Source organism: Giraffa tippelskirchi, chromosome 2, assembly GCF_054371585.1.
Source record: "Giraffa tippelskirchi isolate mGirTip1 chromosome 2, T2T-mGirTip1v1.2.pri, whole genome shotgun sequence".
Classification (NCBI taxonomy): domain Eukaryota; kingdom Metazoa; phylum Chordata; class Mammalia; order Artiodactyla; family Giraffidae; genus Giraffa; species Giraffa tippelskirchi.
Genome location: NC_137276.1, coordinates 76,728,954 through 76,744,440, shown reverse-complemented (window position 1 = coordinate 76,744,440; position 15,487 = coordinate 76,728,954). Strand labels below are relative to the sequence as shown.

At 39.9% G+C, this 15,487-nt stretch overlaps 1 protein-coding gene across 1 annotated transcript in view; it reads right to left on the bottom strand.

Annotated features, from left to right (window-relative positions):
* Positions 1-2,184: 2,184 nt before the first annotated feature.
* LOC145537992 (uncharacterized) overlaps positions 2,185-15,487 on the bottom strand; it is a 279,729-nt gene continuing 266,426 nt past the window's right edge. Inside the window, exon 5 of the mRNA XM_081569171.1 lies at positions 2,185-2,645. Within this exon, the coding sequence (XP_081425297.1) occupies positions 2,535-2,645 (111 nt within the window). The 3' untranslated portion in view covers positions 2,185-2,534. The remainder of the gene's footprint in view (positions 2,646-15,487) is intronic.

The window sequence follows — 15,487 nt, the reverse complement described above, 5'->3', positions numbered from 1 at the left end:
TTACCTATTAACATCATGTTGAACTAAGAATTCTGAGGAAGAATTTCCTAAGTATGTCAGGGAAAAAATGCAAAATATTTTAACCAATATTATTATTAACTGAACAAATGAATGAATTAACAAATGATGCTACATGATTGTCACTATTTCATAGCTATGAACAAGCTAGACACAGTCCCTATCATGTTTTATGTAGTATGTACACATACATGATATATAGTGTACACTGTATGTACAACCCTATTTTGTACAATATAAGTAGCATAAAGGGAAAATGAAGATGCTGGATTTGAATATGTTCATTTACATGATAAAAGTTTCAATGTTTTACTTTTTCTATCAGTACTCTTAAAATAAACATCTGAATTTCAGACTAAATAACAATAGTCTTTATTATAATTGAAAATAAGTTAATTCTAATATATTGACTTGGCTATATACACAATACAAAGCAATAAATAGTGGTCAAGAAAGAAATTTCTAGAGTTGCCAGAGTTCAAGACCCACCAGTTAGTAGAAGTTTGAACTCGGACAACCACTCCATGCCTCAGTTTTCTCAACTGTAAAATTGGAGGTAATAATGACCTACCTCATGGCTTTTAATGGAGATAAAATGACATAGCTGAAAATGACACAAAAAGGTCAACAAATGTTCTCATTATAATTATTAATATTATAATAATAAGACTATATTAACATAAAGTTAATGATTTATATTCAGGAGTATGGGACAAGATGAATAAACTGTTGTGCTTGGGCAGTAGGTTTAAAAGATGACATTTTCTTTCTATTTCTTATAATGGCACAGTGTTTACATAGTATTTTTTAAGAACAATAAAAATGAAAACTTTACTAAATGTAGATGGGTTGCTCTTAAAAATGAAATGAGCTCCATCCAGAATGGCTTTGTGCTCACTTTATAGGTCTTTGATGTAAAATACTCACACATCCCTAGAGGAACATTCAATTCTGAGAAATCACTTTCTGCAAGACCCTGCGGCAAGGAGCCAGGATCTTCACAATGCCAGGAAGTCAACAGAGGCCTGCTCTCCTGGCCTGTACACAGTGACTTGCAGCTTCCTGCCAGGACCCTGGGGAGTGATCAGACTTCCCTGTGGAAAAAGAGGACTTTTGCCTGAAGAGATAATGTTCCATAAAGTAATCTCTCCCTGATTCTCTGTCCTCTTGTCCTTTCTCTCACCAGTTCCAATAACTGATGTTACTAAACAGGCCTCAAAATCTGAGTAGTTATCTGAGCTCCTGAAGATTCAAAGATACCCAGGGAAGCAAAGTTGAGATACCAAATACAAACTGATGGCAGACAGCTTATTTAAACATCCCCTCACCCAATTAATGCTAGTCCCACTTTGTCTGAGAATCTCTTTCTGATCCATCTGACAATAAAATATAACATATAATGTAAACTGATAGCTTATCAAAATTTTAATCTTGGCAGAAGATTCAGGATTTCATGAACTCAGTAAAAGATGATGGAGACTGGCTTGAATCACATTCAAAACCAATGATAAATGAGTTTTTGGCAATAATGACTAAAAAATAAAAATTTGACAAGGATGGTAATGTGTAAATATTGAAGGGAATGAGTTAAACATCAAAGGATTAAGAGTGTTTCTTAGAAAAATTTATGAAGCCTTAATTAATTTTGTAAATGTTACCTTTTTATAATTATGCAGTACGTGTCAAATGTAAAGTGAAGGTGAATACTAGATGAGCTATTAAAGTTTTTGCAAAAAAATTATACACACACACACAAACACATATATGTATATATCCCATCCAGTGGGCATAATTTATTCTTGACTATTTCTATGAATTAGCTCACTATTATAAATTGTATTCAGAATATAAACTAAGAACACTTTTATAATATATTTACTGTTTACCCATGACGGACCAGGCCCTATGCACGCTGGCCCTGAGACGACTCGAAACTTAGCTTCAATCATAGTGGTCTCCCTGCTCTTATTATCACAGGTGAACTTGATCCCTCCCCCAGCCCTTTGGACTTGGTATTCCCTTTGCTGGGAAAACCACCCCCAGATCTGCTCAAATATGCTTCCTTGGGGAAAACATCCCTGACCAAACTTCCGAAATTAGCAGCTCCAATCACTTTATTCTGTCTTTTCTTCATAGCACCTGTCACTACTTGACATTTAATATTTATTTGTGTTATAATTGCCTCTTCTACTAGAATAGGGGCTCTTTGAAAAGAAAGATTTCTGAGTCTTATTCACTACTGTATCCCCAGGACTGAAATTGGGGTCTACCAGGGTAGGTACCCAGTAAATATTTGAGAAATAGAATGAAAGAGTGATTATTCAGTTCTTTCTTTTTCAAGATAAAGCTCTATTCATCCCTCACTTTTCTATTCACTTTGAAATGTTAGCTCCTGTTTTAAGTGACTCACCTTAAGTGGGCTTTTTCTAAGACAAGCTACCTGCAGGTGATGAGGCTTTCCTGTTTTAGACATTCCTTCCTTCCCTTTGCAGGGATAACAAACAGATGTCATGCTGTTAACAGGCCAACATGGCTGATGGCACTAGCTTCCCAGAACATTGTTTCTGAGGTGTGGTCCCAGTCCAGCCAGAAAGAGCACTGGAGAATTGATCAATCATCAGTGTTTTCTAGGGGACAAGATGGGGTCATGGTAGTAGAATTATTGATTTAGAAAACCTTATTAAAACAAAAATTTTCCTGGGAAAAAAACACATTTTGTTATTAGCACCTTAGCTTCAATTTTCTGATGACCAAATACATCCTTCCTATTGATAGGATTCTTAAGAACCTCATGAGGTAACTGGTCTAATTTTTTTTTAATATGTAAACATGTACCAGGACAACCCTCCAACTACTGTTGGAAACCTTCAGGAACAAGAAATTTTCAGCTCACCAACTCCTTTATTGGACTCCTTTAATTCTTAAAAAGAAAAATGTTTCCACTTAAGCTCTCCCCTGCTTCTTATTACTTTCACCCCTGACTGAAAGGGAAAGGGAAAGGGAAGTCGCTCAGTCGTGTCCTACTCTTTGCGACCCCGTGGACTGTAGCCTACCAGGCTCCTCCGTCCATGGGATTCTCCAGGCAAGAATACTGGAGTGGTTTGCCATTTCCTTCTCCAGGGGATCTTCCTGACACAGGGATCGAACCCAGGTCTCCCGCATTGGAGGCAGACGCTTTAACCTCTGAGCCACCAGGGAAGTCCGAAAGCCCCTAAAAACTAACCTCCTTGGTCTTCTGGTCTCCTGGCTAAATTTTCTCCTCTTCTTCAGGACATTCTCTTATGACGTGATTTAGAATCCCTTCAGCATCTTTCTGAGTTGTTGTAGCACTGGATAGATTGGGAAAATGTCTTCAAAAAGTGCACCTGCTACCCTGAACATGTTATGACTCCAGGCATGCTTTGTTCAATGAAGAGTGAAATGGGATTTTCACCTCCTTTTTTTTATAACATTATATTCTTTGTGCATGGCCCAAGACCACTGTGAATGGCTGTAGCAGTTACATCACACCATGGCCCCATATTATTGAAGTCAACTGCTAATCCAGATCCACATCCATGCCTTCCAAAAGGAGAGCAATGGCTTTATGGAACTCAAGTCACGGCTTTGCATACATTCCTATGAAATTCTGTGTGTCTGAGGTGATACTGTATACAATCAAATTCAACCTTTCAGATCTTTTGAGAATATGTATTTTTAGCAAAAATTATGTTGACCATCTCTTCCAGTGTCAGTCTGTTATAGATAGAGTCCTTCGAAAAACTGGAGCATACAATAAATGTTGTTGTTGTTCAGCTGCTAAGTCATGCCCAACTCTTTGTAACCCCATGGTCTGCAGCACACCATGCTTCCCTGTCCTTCAGTGTTTCCCAGAGATTACTCAAATTCATGTCCATTGAGTCGGTGATGCTATCTAACCATCTCCACCTCCGCTGCCCCCTTCTCTTTTTCCTTCAATCTTTCATAGAATCAGGGTCTTTTCCAATGAGTCGACTCTGCATCAGGTGGCCAAAGTATTAGAGCTTCAGCTTCAGCAACAGTCCTTCCAATGAATGCTCAGGGTTAATTTCCTTTACGATTGACTGGCTTGATCTCCTTGCAGTTCAAGGGACTCTGACGAGTCTTCTCCAGCACCACAATTAGAAAACATCAATTCTTCAGCATCCAGCCTTCCTTATGGTCCAATTCGTACATCTGTACATGACTACTAGAAAAGCCATAGCTTTGACTACAATAAATATACTTTTATTCAACTTGTAAGTTTTTCATTTATATAAATCAGGAGGAATCTATTAAATAATTATTTAATATAGTAAAACTCAGAATATTTGAAATTATGTTCCTTTATAGGTAGTAGGTAGGCAGAGAAGAAATGAGAAAAAGGGCTTGGGCCCAATATTTGGGGTGCTACCAGAGTGACAGAAAAGTGAGGGCCCCATGGTTACTAGGCCACAGCTGGAAGTCATAAACTGATTCAAGGTAGGAATGGCAAATCCCCCCTCTTCTGCACCATCTTCCTTCCAGCAAAGTGGTATAGCTAAAACTCTAGTTAAACACAGATAGCAATTTAATGAATCATCCCACTAAAGGACAGCCGCACACTTTAATGGGTTCCCGTAACAGAACACATCTCAGATACCTGGGGCCCACTCAGCAAAACTTCCTTTGTTCTGTGAAGGAGAAAGGGTATTTTTCTCCCCATAATTCCTCCTACACCTTTCAAGAGAAATTTCTAAGTTTTTCTTTCTCCTCCCACAGTTTCATTTAACTACTCGTTTTTAACTCTCAATAGCATCCTCCTTTGTACATGTTCTCTGAGCTTTGGCCTATGTAAATCTGCTCACATTTTCACTGGTAATCTCCCTTATATAAATGCCTTTGCTTACCACACGACATTCTGTGCCTCTTTAAAATTCTCAACCTAGGTGATTCTGGTTATCTATTGTTTTAATGGCTTTAAAAAAACATTTTTTTTTTGCTCATGATTTTGAGGGTCAGGAATTCCAAAAGAATTCAGCTGGGCAGTTCTGATCCATGTGGTGTCAGCTGGGGCAGGTGGGATGGGAGGACCATCATACAAACTGTCTTCTTTTCAGATATACAACAACTCAATGTTCCCGGCCAACACCTCCCCACAGCATCTCTTCCTTCAGGGCCTCGCCACATGGCTTGAACTTCTCACAGTATTGTGGTCTCAGGGTAATCTATCTTCTTATTGATGGCTGACCTCCAAGAGACCAAGGTAGAAGCTTCCTGTCCACTGAAAGTCTTGCCCTGAAGTGGTATAACATCTCTTCTGCCATACTCTGTCGCTCAAAGCAGGTATGAGTCAGCTCAGATTCCAGGACAGGATAATGAACCCACCTCCTTAGGGGAGGAGCATCAAAAGCTTTGTATCTATCTTTAATCTGCCAGAGACATTTATACTGATTGTTGACTTTCTTATCCTTAAAATCATGACAGCAGATAGTTACACTTCTCATTTCAATGGACCATTAATCTATACTTTTGGGATACATCATATATACACACACAACATTGTTGTTAAGAAGAGAGGCAAGATTCCTGGTATTCTCAAGGAACAAAAAGTCTGGCTACCTTAAAATTTAGCTAATACAAGCAATAGTCCTCACCAGTGTTATCTGAACACCAGGCATGTTGCAACTTGCAAGTCATTTCTCAAATATTGACATTCGTGAACAACTGAATTTCTAAATAAGAAATTAGAGCAGATCCAAGCTTTTTTCTAAAACGGCATCATTCTGTCTCCTATGCATTCCCAACTGCATTCTTCAGGGGAGGTTTAAGGGGTGGAGTTGCTGTAGCTCTTCCACTGAGAACTGCTCATAACCCTGGCACACGATGGGAAAATTCCACACCCCAGCCATCACCCATCCTGCATAGCTTAGAGGAAAAAAAAAAGATTAAGAACTTTCAGCTTAAAGCATGTTGTTAATGAAGCCAGTATTAGCTAGCTAGATAAAATCTGGGTAAAATCCAATTATGAAGCAATTTTGAATTTTATTTTGCTTAGTAGTGACAAAGAAAAATCAAGTCATGCCCTCCCTTGTCTCTTCTGCCTTTCTCTCTCCTTCTCCCAGCCCCCTCCCCACAGAGCTCACAAATATGGGCTAACAAAACTTGGTAAAATGTACCAACTACCAATCATACTGGAAAAAATAACTCAAAAGTCATACATTGCTAAGATTGGGCAAGAAAACTGTTTGCTGACACTGAAAACAGCAGATATTTATAGTTTCAAAAGCACAATGCCTTATTCCACAACTATTTCTAATTACTAAGTATATACTGTTACAAAATAAAATTTGCCCTTATCACCTCCTTGAGACAATGACTTAGCTCCACCTTCCGTGGACCTTGTGAGCCGCCTGTCATTTGCAGGTGGTTTACATGTATCCAGAGAGAATGCATTCCCTTGGGCCTGGAGCAGTCAGGGCTGCTCTGTTTCTATATTTGGTACCAATCCCACAGTACAGGATTCGGCTGCACTGGGGCTGTTGTTGCTGGGCTGAACTTTGCACAGAAACCAACTAACTTCTTAATGGTCCTCACAAAATCATTAAAAATTCATGTGTGACACTGAGCCTCTTAGCTACAACAGTAAATACCAAATCCTAGAACCAAGAGGACATGAATTCCTACCACAACACTGATCAGAAATGGTCAATCTAGTGAGCAAAAATAGAGTATCTAGAATCAACTTACAAAGAAATAAAAATTTTAAAATGTTTATCACTCATTAGAGATACTGTTAATTATTAAAATGCTGCAAGCAGAAAAGCCTAGAAAGCAGCATAATTTAAGAAAAAGTACAGGTGGAGAGTTTTGGGGCTTGAAAGATGTCTCCTTTCTACCACAAACACACTCAATCATGTGTGTGGGGTGAGTGGCTAAATTTTCCTGAACCTCATTGTCCTCAATTAGGAAGCAGCTAGATTTGACAGTCCTTAATGACTTGGGCAGATTTAGAATTTCATGGTTCTTGGTAAATGTAAGTATTGCATGACATCTCTTATATGTAGAATATAAAAAGAAACGATACAAATGAACTTACTGACAAAACAGAAAGAAACTCACAGACTTAAAAATGAACTAATGGTTGCCCAGGGTGAAGGATGAGGGAAAGGAAAAGTTAGGGAGTTGGGATGGACATGAACACACTGCTACATTTAAAATGGATAACCAACAAGAACCTACTGTATAGCACAATGAACTCTGCTCAATGTTATGTGGCAGCCTGGATGGGAGGGAAGTTTGGGGGAGAATGGAAATATGCATATGCAAGGCTGAGTCCCTTTCCCTGTTCACCTGAAACTAGCACAACATTGCTAATTGGCTATACTCCAATACAAAATAAAAAGGTTTTTAAAAATAGTTGCATGGCTTGTTTTTGGAAGGGAGGGAAAAAAAGAAAGAAAAAGGAAAGGGGGAGGAGGCAATGAGGGAGCGAGGGAGGGGTGGAGGGAGAGGAACTAAGGGAGTGAGGGACAGAGTAAGGGAGGAAGGGAGGAAGAAAGGAAAGAAAGAAGAAACGGGGGAGAGGGAGAAAGAGAGAGGGAGAGGGGGAAGGGATGGAAAGGTCCCATCATAATGACCAGAAGCCTGGGAGTGAATGTGGGGGAAGGAAAGTGTTTGGAGGCTACTGATGTCATAGACTATGGAGAGAGGTTCATGACATTGTACAGGAGACAGGGATCAAGACCATCCCCATGGAAAAGAAATGCAAAAAAGCAAAATGGCTATCTGAGGAGGCCTTACAAATAGCTGGGAAAAGAAGAGAAGCGAAAAGCAAAGGAGAAAAGGAAAGATATTCCCATCTGAATGCAGAGTCCCAAAGAATAGCAAGGAGAGATAAGAAAGCCTTCCTCAGCAATCAATGCAAAGAAATAGAGGAAAACAGAATGGGAAAGACTAGAGATCTCTTCAAGAAAATTAGAGATACCAAGGGAACATTTCATGCAAAGATGGGCTCAATAAAGGACAGAAATGGTATGGACCTAACAGAAGCAGAAGATATTAAGAAGAGGTGGCAAGAGTACACAGAAGAACGGTACAAAAAAAGATCTTCACGACCCAGATAACCACGATGGTGTGATCACTCACCTAGAGCCAGACGTCCTGGAATGTGAAGTCAAATGGGCCTTAGGAAGCATCACTACGAACAAAGCTAGTGGAGGTGATGGAATTCCACTTGAGCTATTTCAAATCCTAAAAGATGATGCTGTGAAAGTGCTGCACTCGATATGCCAGCAAATCTGGAAAATTCAGCAGGCCACAGGACTGGAAAAGGTCAGTTTTCATTCCAATCCCAAAGAAAGGCAATGCCAAAGAATGCTCGAACTACCGCACAATTGCACTCATCTCACACGCTAGTAAAGTAATGCTCAAAATTCTCCAAGCCAGGCTTCAGCAATACGTGAACCATGAACTTCCAGATGTTTAAGCTGGTACCAGAGATCAAATTACCAACATCTGATGGATCATCGAAAAAGCAAGAGAGTTCCAGAAAAACATCTATTTCTACTTTATTGACTATGCCAAAGCCTTTGACTGTGTGGATCACAGTACACTGTGGAAAATTCTGAAAGAGATAGGAATACCAGACCATCTGACCTGTCTCTTGAGAAACCTGTATGCAGGTCAGGAAGCAATAGTTAGAACTGGACATGGACCAACAGACTGGTTCCAAATAGGAAAAGGAGTCCGTCAAGGCTGTATATTGTCACCCTGCTTTTTTAACTTATATGCAGAGTACATCATGAGAAATGCTGGGCTGGAAGAAACACAAGCTGGAATCAAGATTGCCAGGAGAAATATCAATAACCTCAGATATGCAGATGACACCACCCTTATGGCAGAAAGTGAAGAAGAACTAAAGAGCCTCTTGATAAAAGTGAAAGAGGAGAGTGAAAAAGTTGGCTTAAAGCTCAACATTCAGAAAACTAAGGTCATGGCATCTGGTCCCATCACTTCATGGGAAATAGATGGGGAAACAGTGGAAACAGTGTCAGACTTTATTTTTTGGGGCTCCCAGTTAACTGCTGATGGTGATTGCAACCATGAAATTAAAAGACGCTTACTCCTTGGAAGGAAGGTTATGACCAATCTAGATAGCATATTGAAAAGCAGAGACATTATTTTGCCAACAAAGGTCCATCTAGTCGAGGCTATGGTTTTTCCAGTGGTCATCTATGGATGTGAGAGTTGGACTATAAAGAAAGCTGAGCGCCGAAGAATTGATGCTTTTGAACTGTGGTGTTGGAGAAGACTCTTGAGAGTCCCTTGGACTGCAAGGAGATCCAGCCAGTCCATCCTAAAGAGATCAGTCCTGGGTGTTCATTGGAAGGACTGATGTTGAAGCTGAAACTCCAATACTTTGGCCACCTCATGCGAAGAGTTGACTCATTGGAAAAGACCCTAATGCTGGGAAGGATTGGGGGCAGGAGGAGAAGGGGACGACAGAGGATGAGATGGTTGGATGGCATCACTGACTCGATGGACATGGGTTTGGGTAAACTCCAGGAGTAGGTGATGGACAGGGAGGCCTGGCGTGCTGCGATTCATGGGGTCGCAAACAGTCGGACACGACTGAGCGACTGAACTGAGCTGAACTGATGTCATAGAGAAGGCTCAGAAGGAGAAAAGTGGGGGTCATGAGAAGTATGAAAGGAAGTGAGGAAAGAAATGGTAGGCAAAGTATGTATGGATATTAACAGGCAATGGAAATATTTGGATTTCCAATCAGGCCCTGAAATTTTCCTACCTGTCTGCCTTCTATGCTGTTTCACACACTAACAATCCCCTTACTGGTGTATGCACCTTCTTCCTACCATCGTAAAAACTAACTTACCTGTGTATAGCACAAGGAACTATTTCTTGTAATAAGCCATAATGGAAATGAATATGAAAAAGACCGCACGTGTGTTTGTATATAATGTATGTTGCTGTTGTTGGTGTTATTTAGTCACTAAGTTACGTCCAACCTTTGCGACCCCATGGACTCTAGTCTGCCAGGCTCCTGTCCATGGGATTTTCCAGGAAAGAATACTGGAGTGGGTTGCCATCTGCTTCTCCAGGGGATCTTTCCAATCCAGGGATTGGACCCACATCTCTTGCTTGGCAAGTGGATTCTTTACCTCTGAGTCACCTGAGAAGCCCTCTGTGTGTGTGTGTGTGTGTGTGTGTGTGTGTGTGTGTGTGTGTGTGTGTGTGTGTGTGTGTGTGTGTGTGTGTGTGTGTGTGTGTGTGTGTGTGTGTGTGTGTGTGTGTGTGTGTGTGTGTGTATAAAACTGAGTGATTTTGCTAGACAGTAGAAATTATCACAGGGTTTCCCTGGTGGCTCAGAGGGTAAAGCGTCTACCTGCAATGCGGGAGACCAGGGTTCGATCCCTGGGTTGGGAAGATCCCCTGGAGAAGGAAATGGCAACTCACTCCAGTATTCTTGCCTGGAGAATCCCCCTGGGAAGAGGAGCCTGGTAGGCTACAGTCCATGGGGTTGCAAAGAGTCAGACATGACTGAGCGACTTCACTTCAGAAATAATCACAACACTTAAATCAACTGTACTCCAATATACTTTTTAAAAATTAAAAAAAAAAAAAAAAAGAAATAATGCAGTGGAAGAGGCTTCACCTCACATTCTCCAGGCTCTGGAGAGAGCACCAGGCTCACAAGAGCAGTGGGATGGTCTGGTGTTTGCCTTGTACCATTCAGAAGTGGGCAGACATGCTCTGCTGTGCTCTATGTTGTCAAGAATGGGGTAGGGAGTTTCACGTTCACACTCCTAAAACTGAGGGAGACTATATCATGGGGCCACAGAGGACTGACACCAGGGCTCCATTTTCCACCCTACGTATCACACTGTCTTGAGCTCTCATCACTCAGCAGCTCCTTTCCTTGGTTGGCCTCCAGCCCAGCTAGGTTTTAACTCAAGGATTTAAATTTCTTCTTCTTTTTTTTTTTAACTTTTCCAATATACGCAAAAGTAGAGAGATCAGTAGAACAAACACCATATGTTTTTGTTACATATTTGGCTTCACCAATTATCAGTATTCAGCCATTCTTCTTTTACCAAATGCTGGCTGCACACAAAATATCATCAAAATGGTCTTTTGATAAGACAAAGCTGAGTTTATTCTTACCTGATAAGGGAGAATAGCACCTTCCCAGAGTCTTACTACTCTCTTTAAAGGAAAGATGGCAAACTTGGATATTTAGTAGATTGTGGAGTCCAGTTTAAGGGGGATCATTCAGTGGGAGGGGGGTATGATTAGGATTAAGGATCATGATGTAATCATTTACAACCTGTGGATACAGTAAGGAAAGGATTTTGAGACAGAGTTCAAAAAAAGTCCTGGGGCATAAACGCTCGCTTGTTGCTGTCTGTTAAAAAGTTAAATAGCTTAATGTTCATGTAAATGGGCTTTATGAGAAGTTCCTGTAACAACCAATAAATTTATTAGTTTCTTTTATCTTCCTGGGCAACAGTACCATGGAAGAATGAAATCAAATTGATGAAGGCAGTGGAATAAAAAAGTTATACTGGCTAAGAAGCCAAATAGTGCATGTGTGCATGCTCAGTCACATCTGACTCTTTGCAACTCCATGGACTCCAGTCTGCCAGGCTCCTCTGTCCATGGAATTTTTCCAGCCTAGGATACTAGAATGGGTTGCCATTTCCTCCTTCAAGGGATCAAACCTGTGACTCCTGCGTCTCCTGCACTGGCAAGTGGATTCTTTACCACTGAGCCACCTGGGAAACACCAGTAGAATAGTAAAGTCATGTTAATGTCTACAGTAAGTTCTGTGGGTGTGTGTCTTTTGAGTTCCCACTGTCATCTACTGGCCACTCACTTTTATTTTTACGTGCTTTAGTATTTTTAATTATTGCTTTTTTAAGTTACCAAATGGTATCCAGCTCACATATACAGTCTGTGATTGCTAACAACCAAAACCCTCATATACATGCAATTTAAAATTTCTTTCAATTATTCTGTTCATAGCTTTATTAGGCAAGCCAAGGAAATAACTCTCGTGCTAGGAATTCACTATCACACTCAGGAATAAAAACTGTCAAGGACTATTCAGAATCTCAGAGAGCTCTAAATAGAAATCATTGCCTTATTTGGCCAACAGCCAGTCTAAGCCATGCTAACAGGAGCAATGAGAACCAGCAAGTAAAATTTCAATGTGGGCTTTGTGGGGAGTGTGTGGGTGAGGTCAGCTCCTTTTTATTAAATTAAGCCATTCTTCTAAAGGAAAATACTGTGTAAAGAAAATAAGGAAAATATATTGTAACTTTGAATATGTATTCCTTTGGGTTTCTGGTAAATACATGAGTATATTCAGGCCAGAAACATTAATTGAGCATATTTTAAATGTGGGGCAAATAAAGATTAAATAATGCCATTTTCAGAAACACAGAGGAACCTAGAGACTAGTATCACAGTAAGTGAAGTCACATAGAGAAAGAGAAATGCCATGTGATATCACTTATATGTGTTCTAATTAAAAAAAAAAAAGATAGGAATGAACTTATTTACAAAACAGAAATAGACTTACAGACATCAAAAACAAACTTATGATTACCTAATGGGAAATGTGGCGAGGAGGGATAAATCAGGAACTTGGGATGAACATATACACACTACTATCATAAGATACATAACCAACAAGGACCTACTGTGTAGCACAGGGAACTCTACCCAATATTCTGTTATAACCTATATGAGAAAAGAATCTGAAAAAGAATAGATACCTGTATAATTGAATCACTTTGCTGTACACGTGAAACGAACACAACATTGTAAATCAACTATACTCCAATAAAATTAAAATACTAAAAAATAAAATAAGTGTGGGGCAAGGAGGGACTGCATAGAAGGGAAAAGCCACTGCTGGGTTTTTGAGAAAAGCCTACCTTGGTGAAAAAATCACCACTTGACTTCAGAGACAAATCTGGGTGAGAGTGGCAAAGAACTTACTCAACATCTAACCTGTTAATGCTTTTAAGTTTCAAATTCTACTATAAACAATTTTGCAAGATCTTAAGGATGGGAAGAAACAATGCACATGTAGTGGCCTGTATCTCTAAGTTATTGTTTTAGCTGCAGTTTCTGCCCTTGAGGAGATTAGTAAAGGCCAAGAGGAAGAGGGAAGGCCTGCAGGTTGTGTTGGGACCAGTCATCCAGAGCCCATGCCATCATGTTTGGCTGTATGCTGTGCTTCGGTGAACAGGATCCTGTTTTGATTACAGCCATGCTTTAGGAGTATGAACAGCCAGAATCACCCTCAGATTTGGGCAAGAAGGGGCTCTGTTCTGGGCCCATGCTTTACAGGACTGTAGGTACCCATACTGTGACTCCTGGGTCCTTTGGGACCTGACCTCGGCACTAAGGAAGTGTGACCAGCAGTTAAATGTTCACACCTGTCTCTAACCCTGCTTCAGCCTCAGGGCAACATCGCTCCATATTTCTTGCCTTATATTCTTGAAAAGAAAAGCGACTATGTCCTAATGCCCCAGTAGTTTGCAGGTTTTTCCACAGACACTGCTCCAGAGAACTGAATGACAGGAAAGCTTGAGTAAGAAAAAAGACAAATTAGCTAACCTGTCAATCCCTCCTCTCAGAATACACTAGACTTCTGCATAATGAAGTATTTCCCAGCAGTGCTGAGCACCCATTCCACCTCTCTTCTTTCCTACTCATAGTTCTAGAGACAAAAATTAGTGAACTGTTGGCAGCTGAGAAACACTTTACAACATGAAACAATTCAAATGACTTAAATATGTATCAGGCTGAACCACATAAAATTTTCCCTTTTTGGAAGATTAACCTGAATGGTTCAAATGCACACACACACCAGACACACACACACCTTGTTATATCTAAAGACACAGGTGCATGAAGCATGATAGCAATTCTTTAGAATATGATATGGATCTAAAATTGCTTTAAAATAGGGTAAAAATTAAGGAATAAGTATAACAGATTTATGTAACGAAATTATTTTATAATATTTTCTGTGATCATATTTTACCACATGCAATCCCATTACAATGTTTAAACATGATATGTAAATTCATGGTTTGTGTATGATATTTAAAGTTTATGATTATTTCTAACTCAAAATACTGCTTTAAACAGTTTTTTGACAATTTCACTTGCTATTGCTTCAGGAAAATAAAGTTTCTCTGAAATAGTTAATAATAAACTGTATGAAGTGAAAGTCACTCAGTCATGTCTGAATCTTTGTGACTCAGTGGACTATACAGTCTGGAATTCTCCAGGCCAGAATACTGGAATGAGCAGCTGTTCCCTTCTCCAGGAGATCTTCCCAACCCAGGGATTGAACCCAGGTCCCCCACACTGCAGGCAGATTCTTTACCAGCTGAGCCACCAGGAAAGCCCAAGAAAACTGGGGTCGGTAGCCTATCCCTTCTCCAGAGTATCTTCCCAACTCAGGAATTGAACCGGGGTCTCCTGCATTGCAGGCAGATTCTTCACCAGCTGAGTAACCAGGAAAGCCCAAAAACTGTATAGAACTAAAAAAATGTATAGAACCAAAATAGCTCATGAAGATGGCATGGTCGAGAATAGACCATAAATTACTTAAAAATTTTGCACAAGTATTTGTTTTGCTGAAATAAAATTTAAAAATTTATGGGATAAATATAAAGCAATTCATAAATTATGTAGATCTATATTTTATCACTCCTCAAATTATCATTAGCTTACTCAAAGAACATCCATAGGTGCATAAAAATCTAAAAAAAATCAGTCATCTTTGGCAGGTGACAAATTTAATTCTATTAAACCTATAGCTTAAAAGATAGTCATGATTTATTATCACAAAGATGTATTTGCCACAGCAGGAAGACAGAATGGATTTTACTTAAGAGTCTGCTAAACTTGGTTCATTACTTTGAAATATCTGCATTCTTGCTCCAGGTCCCTCAGATGTTCAGAGCAGCCCTGTTTCCAGCAATATCTTTATGAATCAATCACAGCTAGTCATTGGCACCTATGATGTGCCGATCAGATTAGAAAGAAAGATGTTTTAAGGTGATCAGACTATAGAAGAGACTGCTGCAAGACTCTTAACTCAAAAGCCCCGAGAGGCCAAGCAGCCATCCTAAGCCAGTGAAGCAGGTAGGAAGGAGTCATGTTGGTGATGTTGACCGTGGTGAACAGGACAGACTTTATGTTCTGTCTACAAGAGGCCCCTACAGCCCACCCGCAGCCAATGTTCCATTGTTCCCATGAGGGAATGTGGGGCAAAGACTGCCAGAACCTGTGCTTTTTTAAATAGTTAGGAATATGGATTTTTTTTTTTATTTAGGTCATACCTGAATGGTCTAGTGGTTTTCCTTACTTTCTTCAATTTAAGTTTGAATTTTGCAATAAAGAGTTCATGATCTGAGCCACAGTCAGCTCCTGGTCTTTGTTTTAC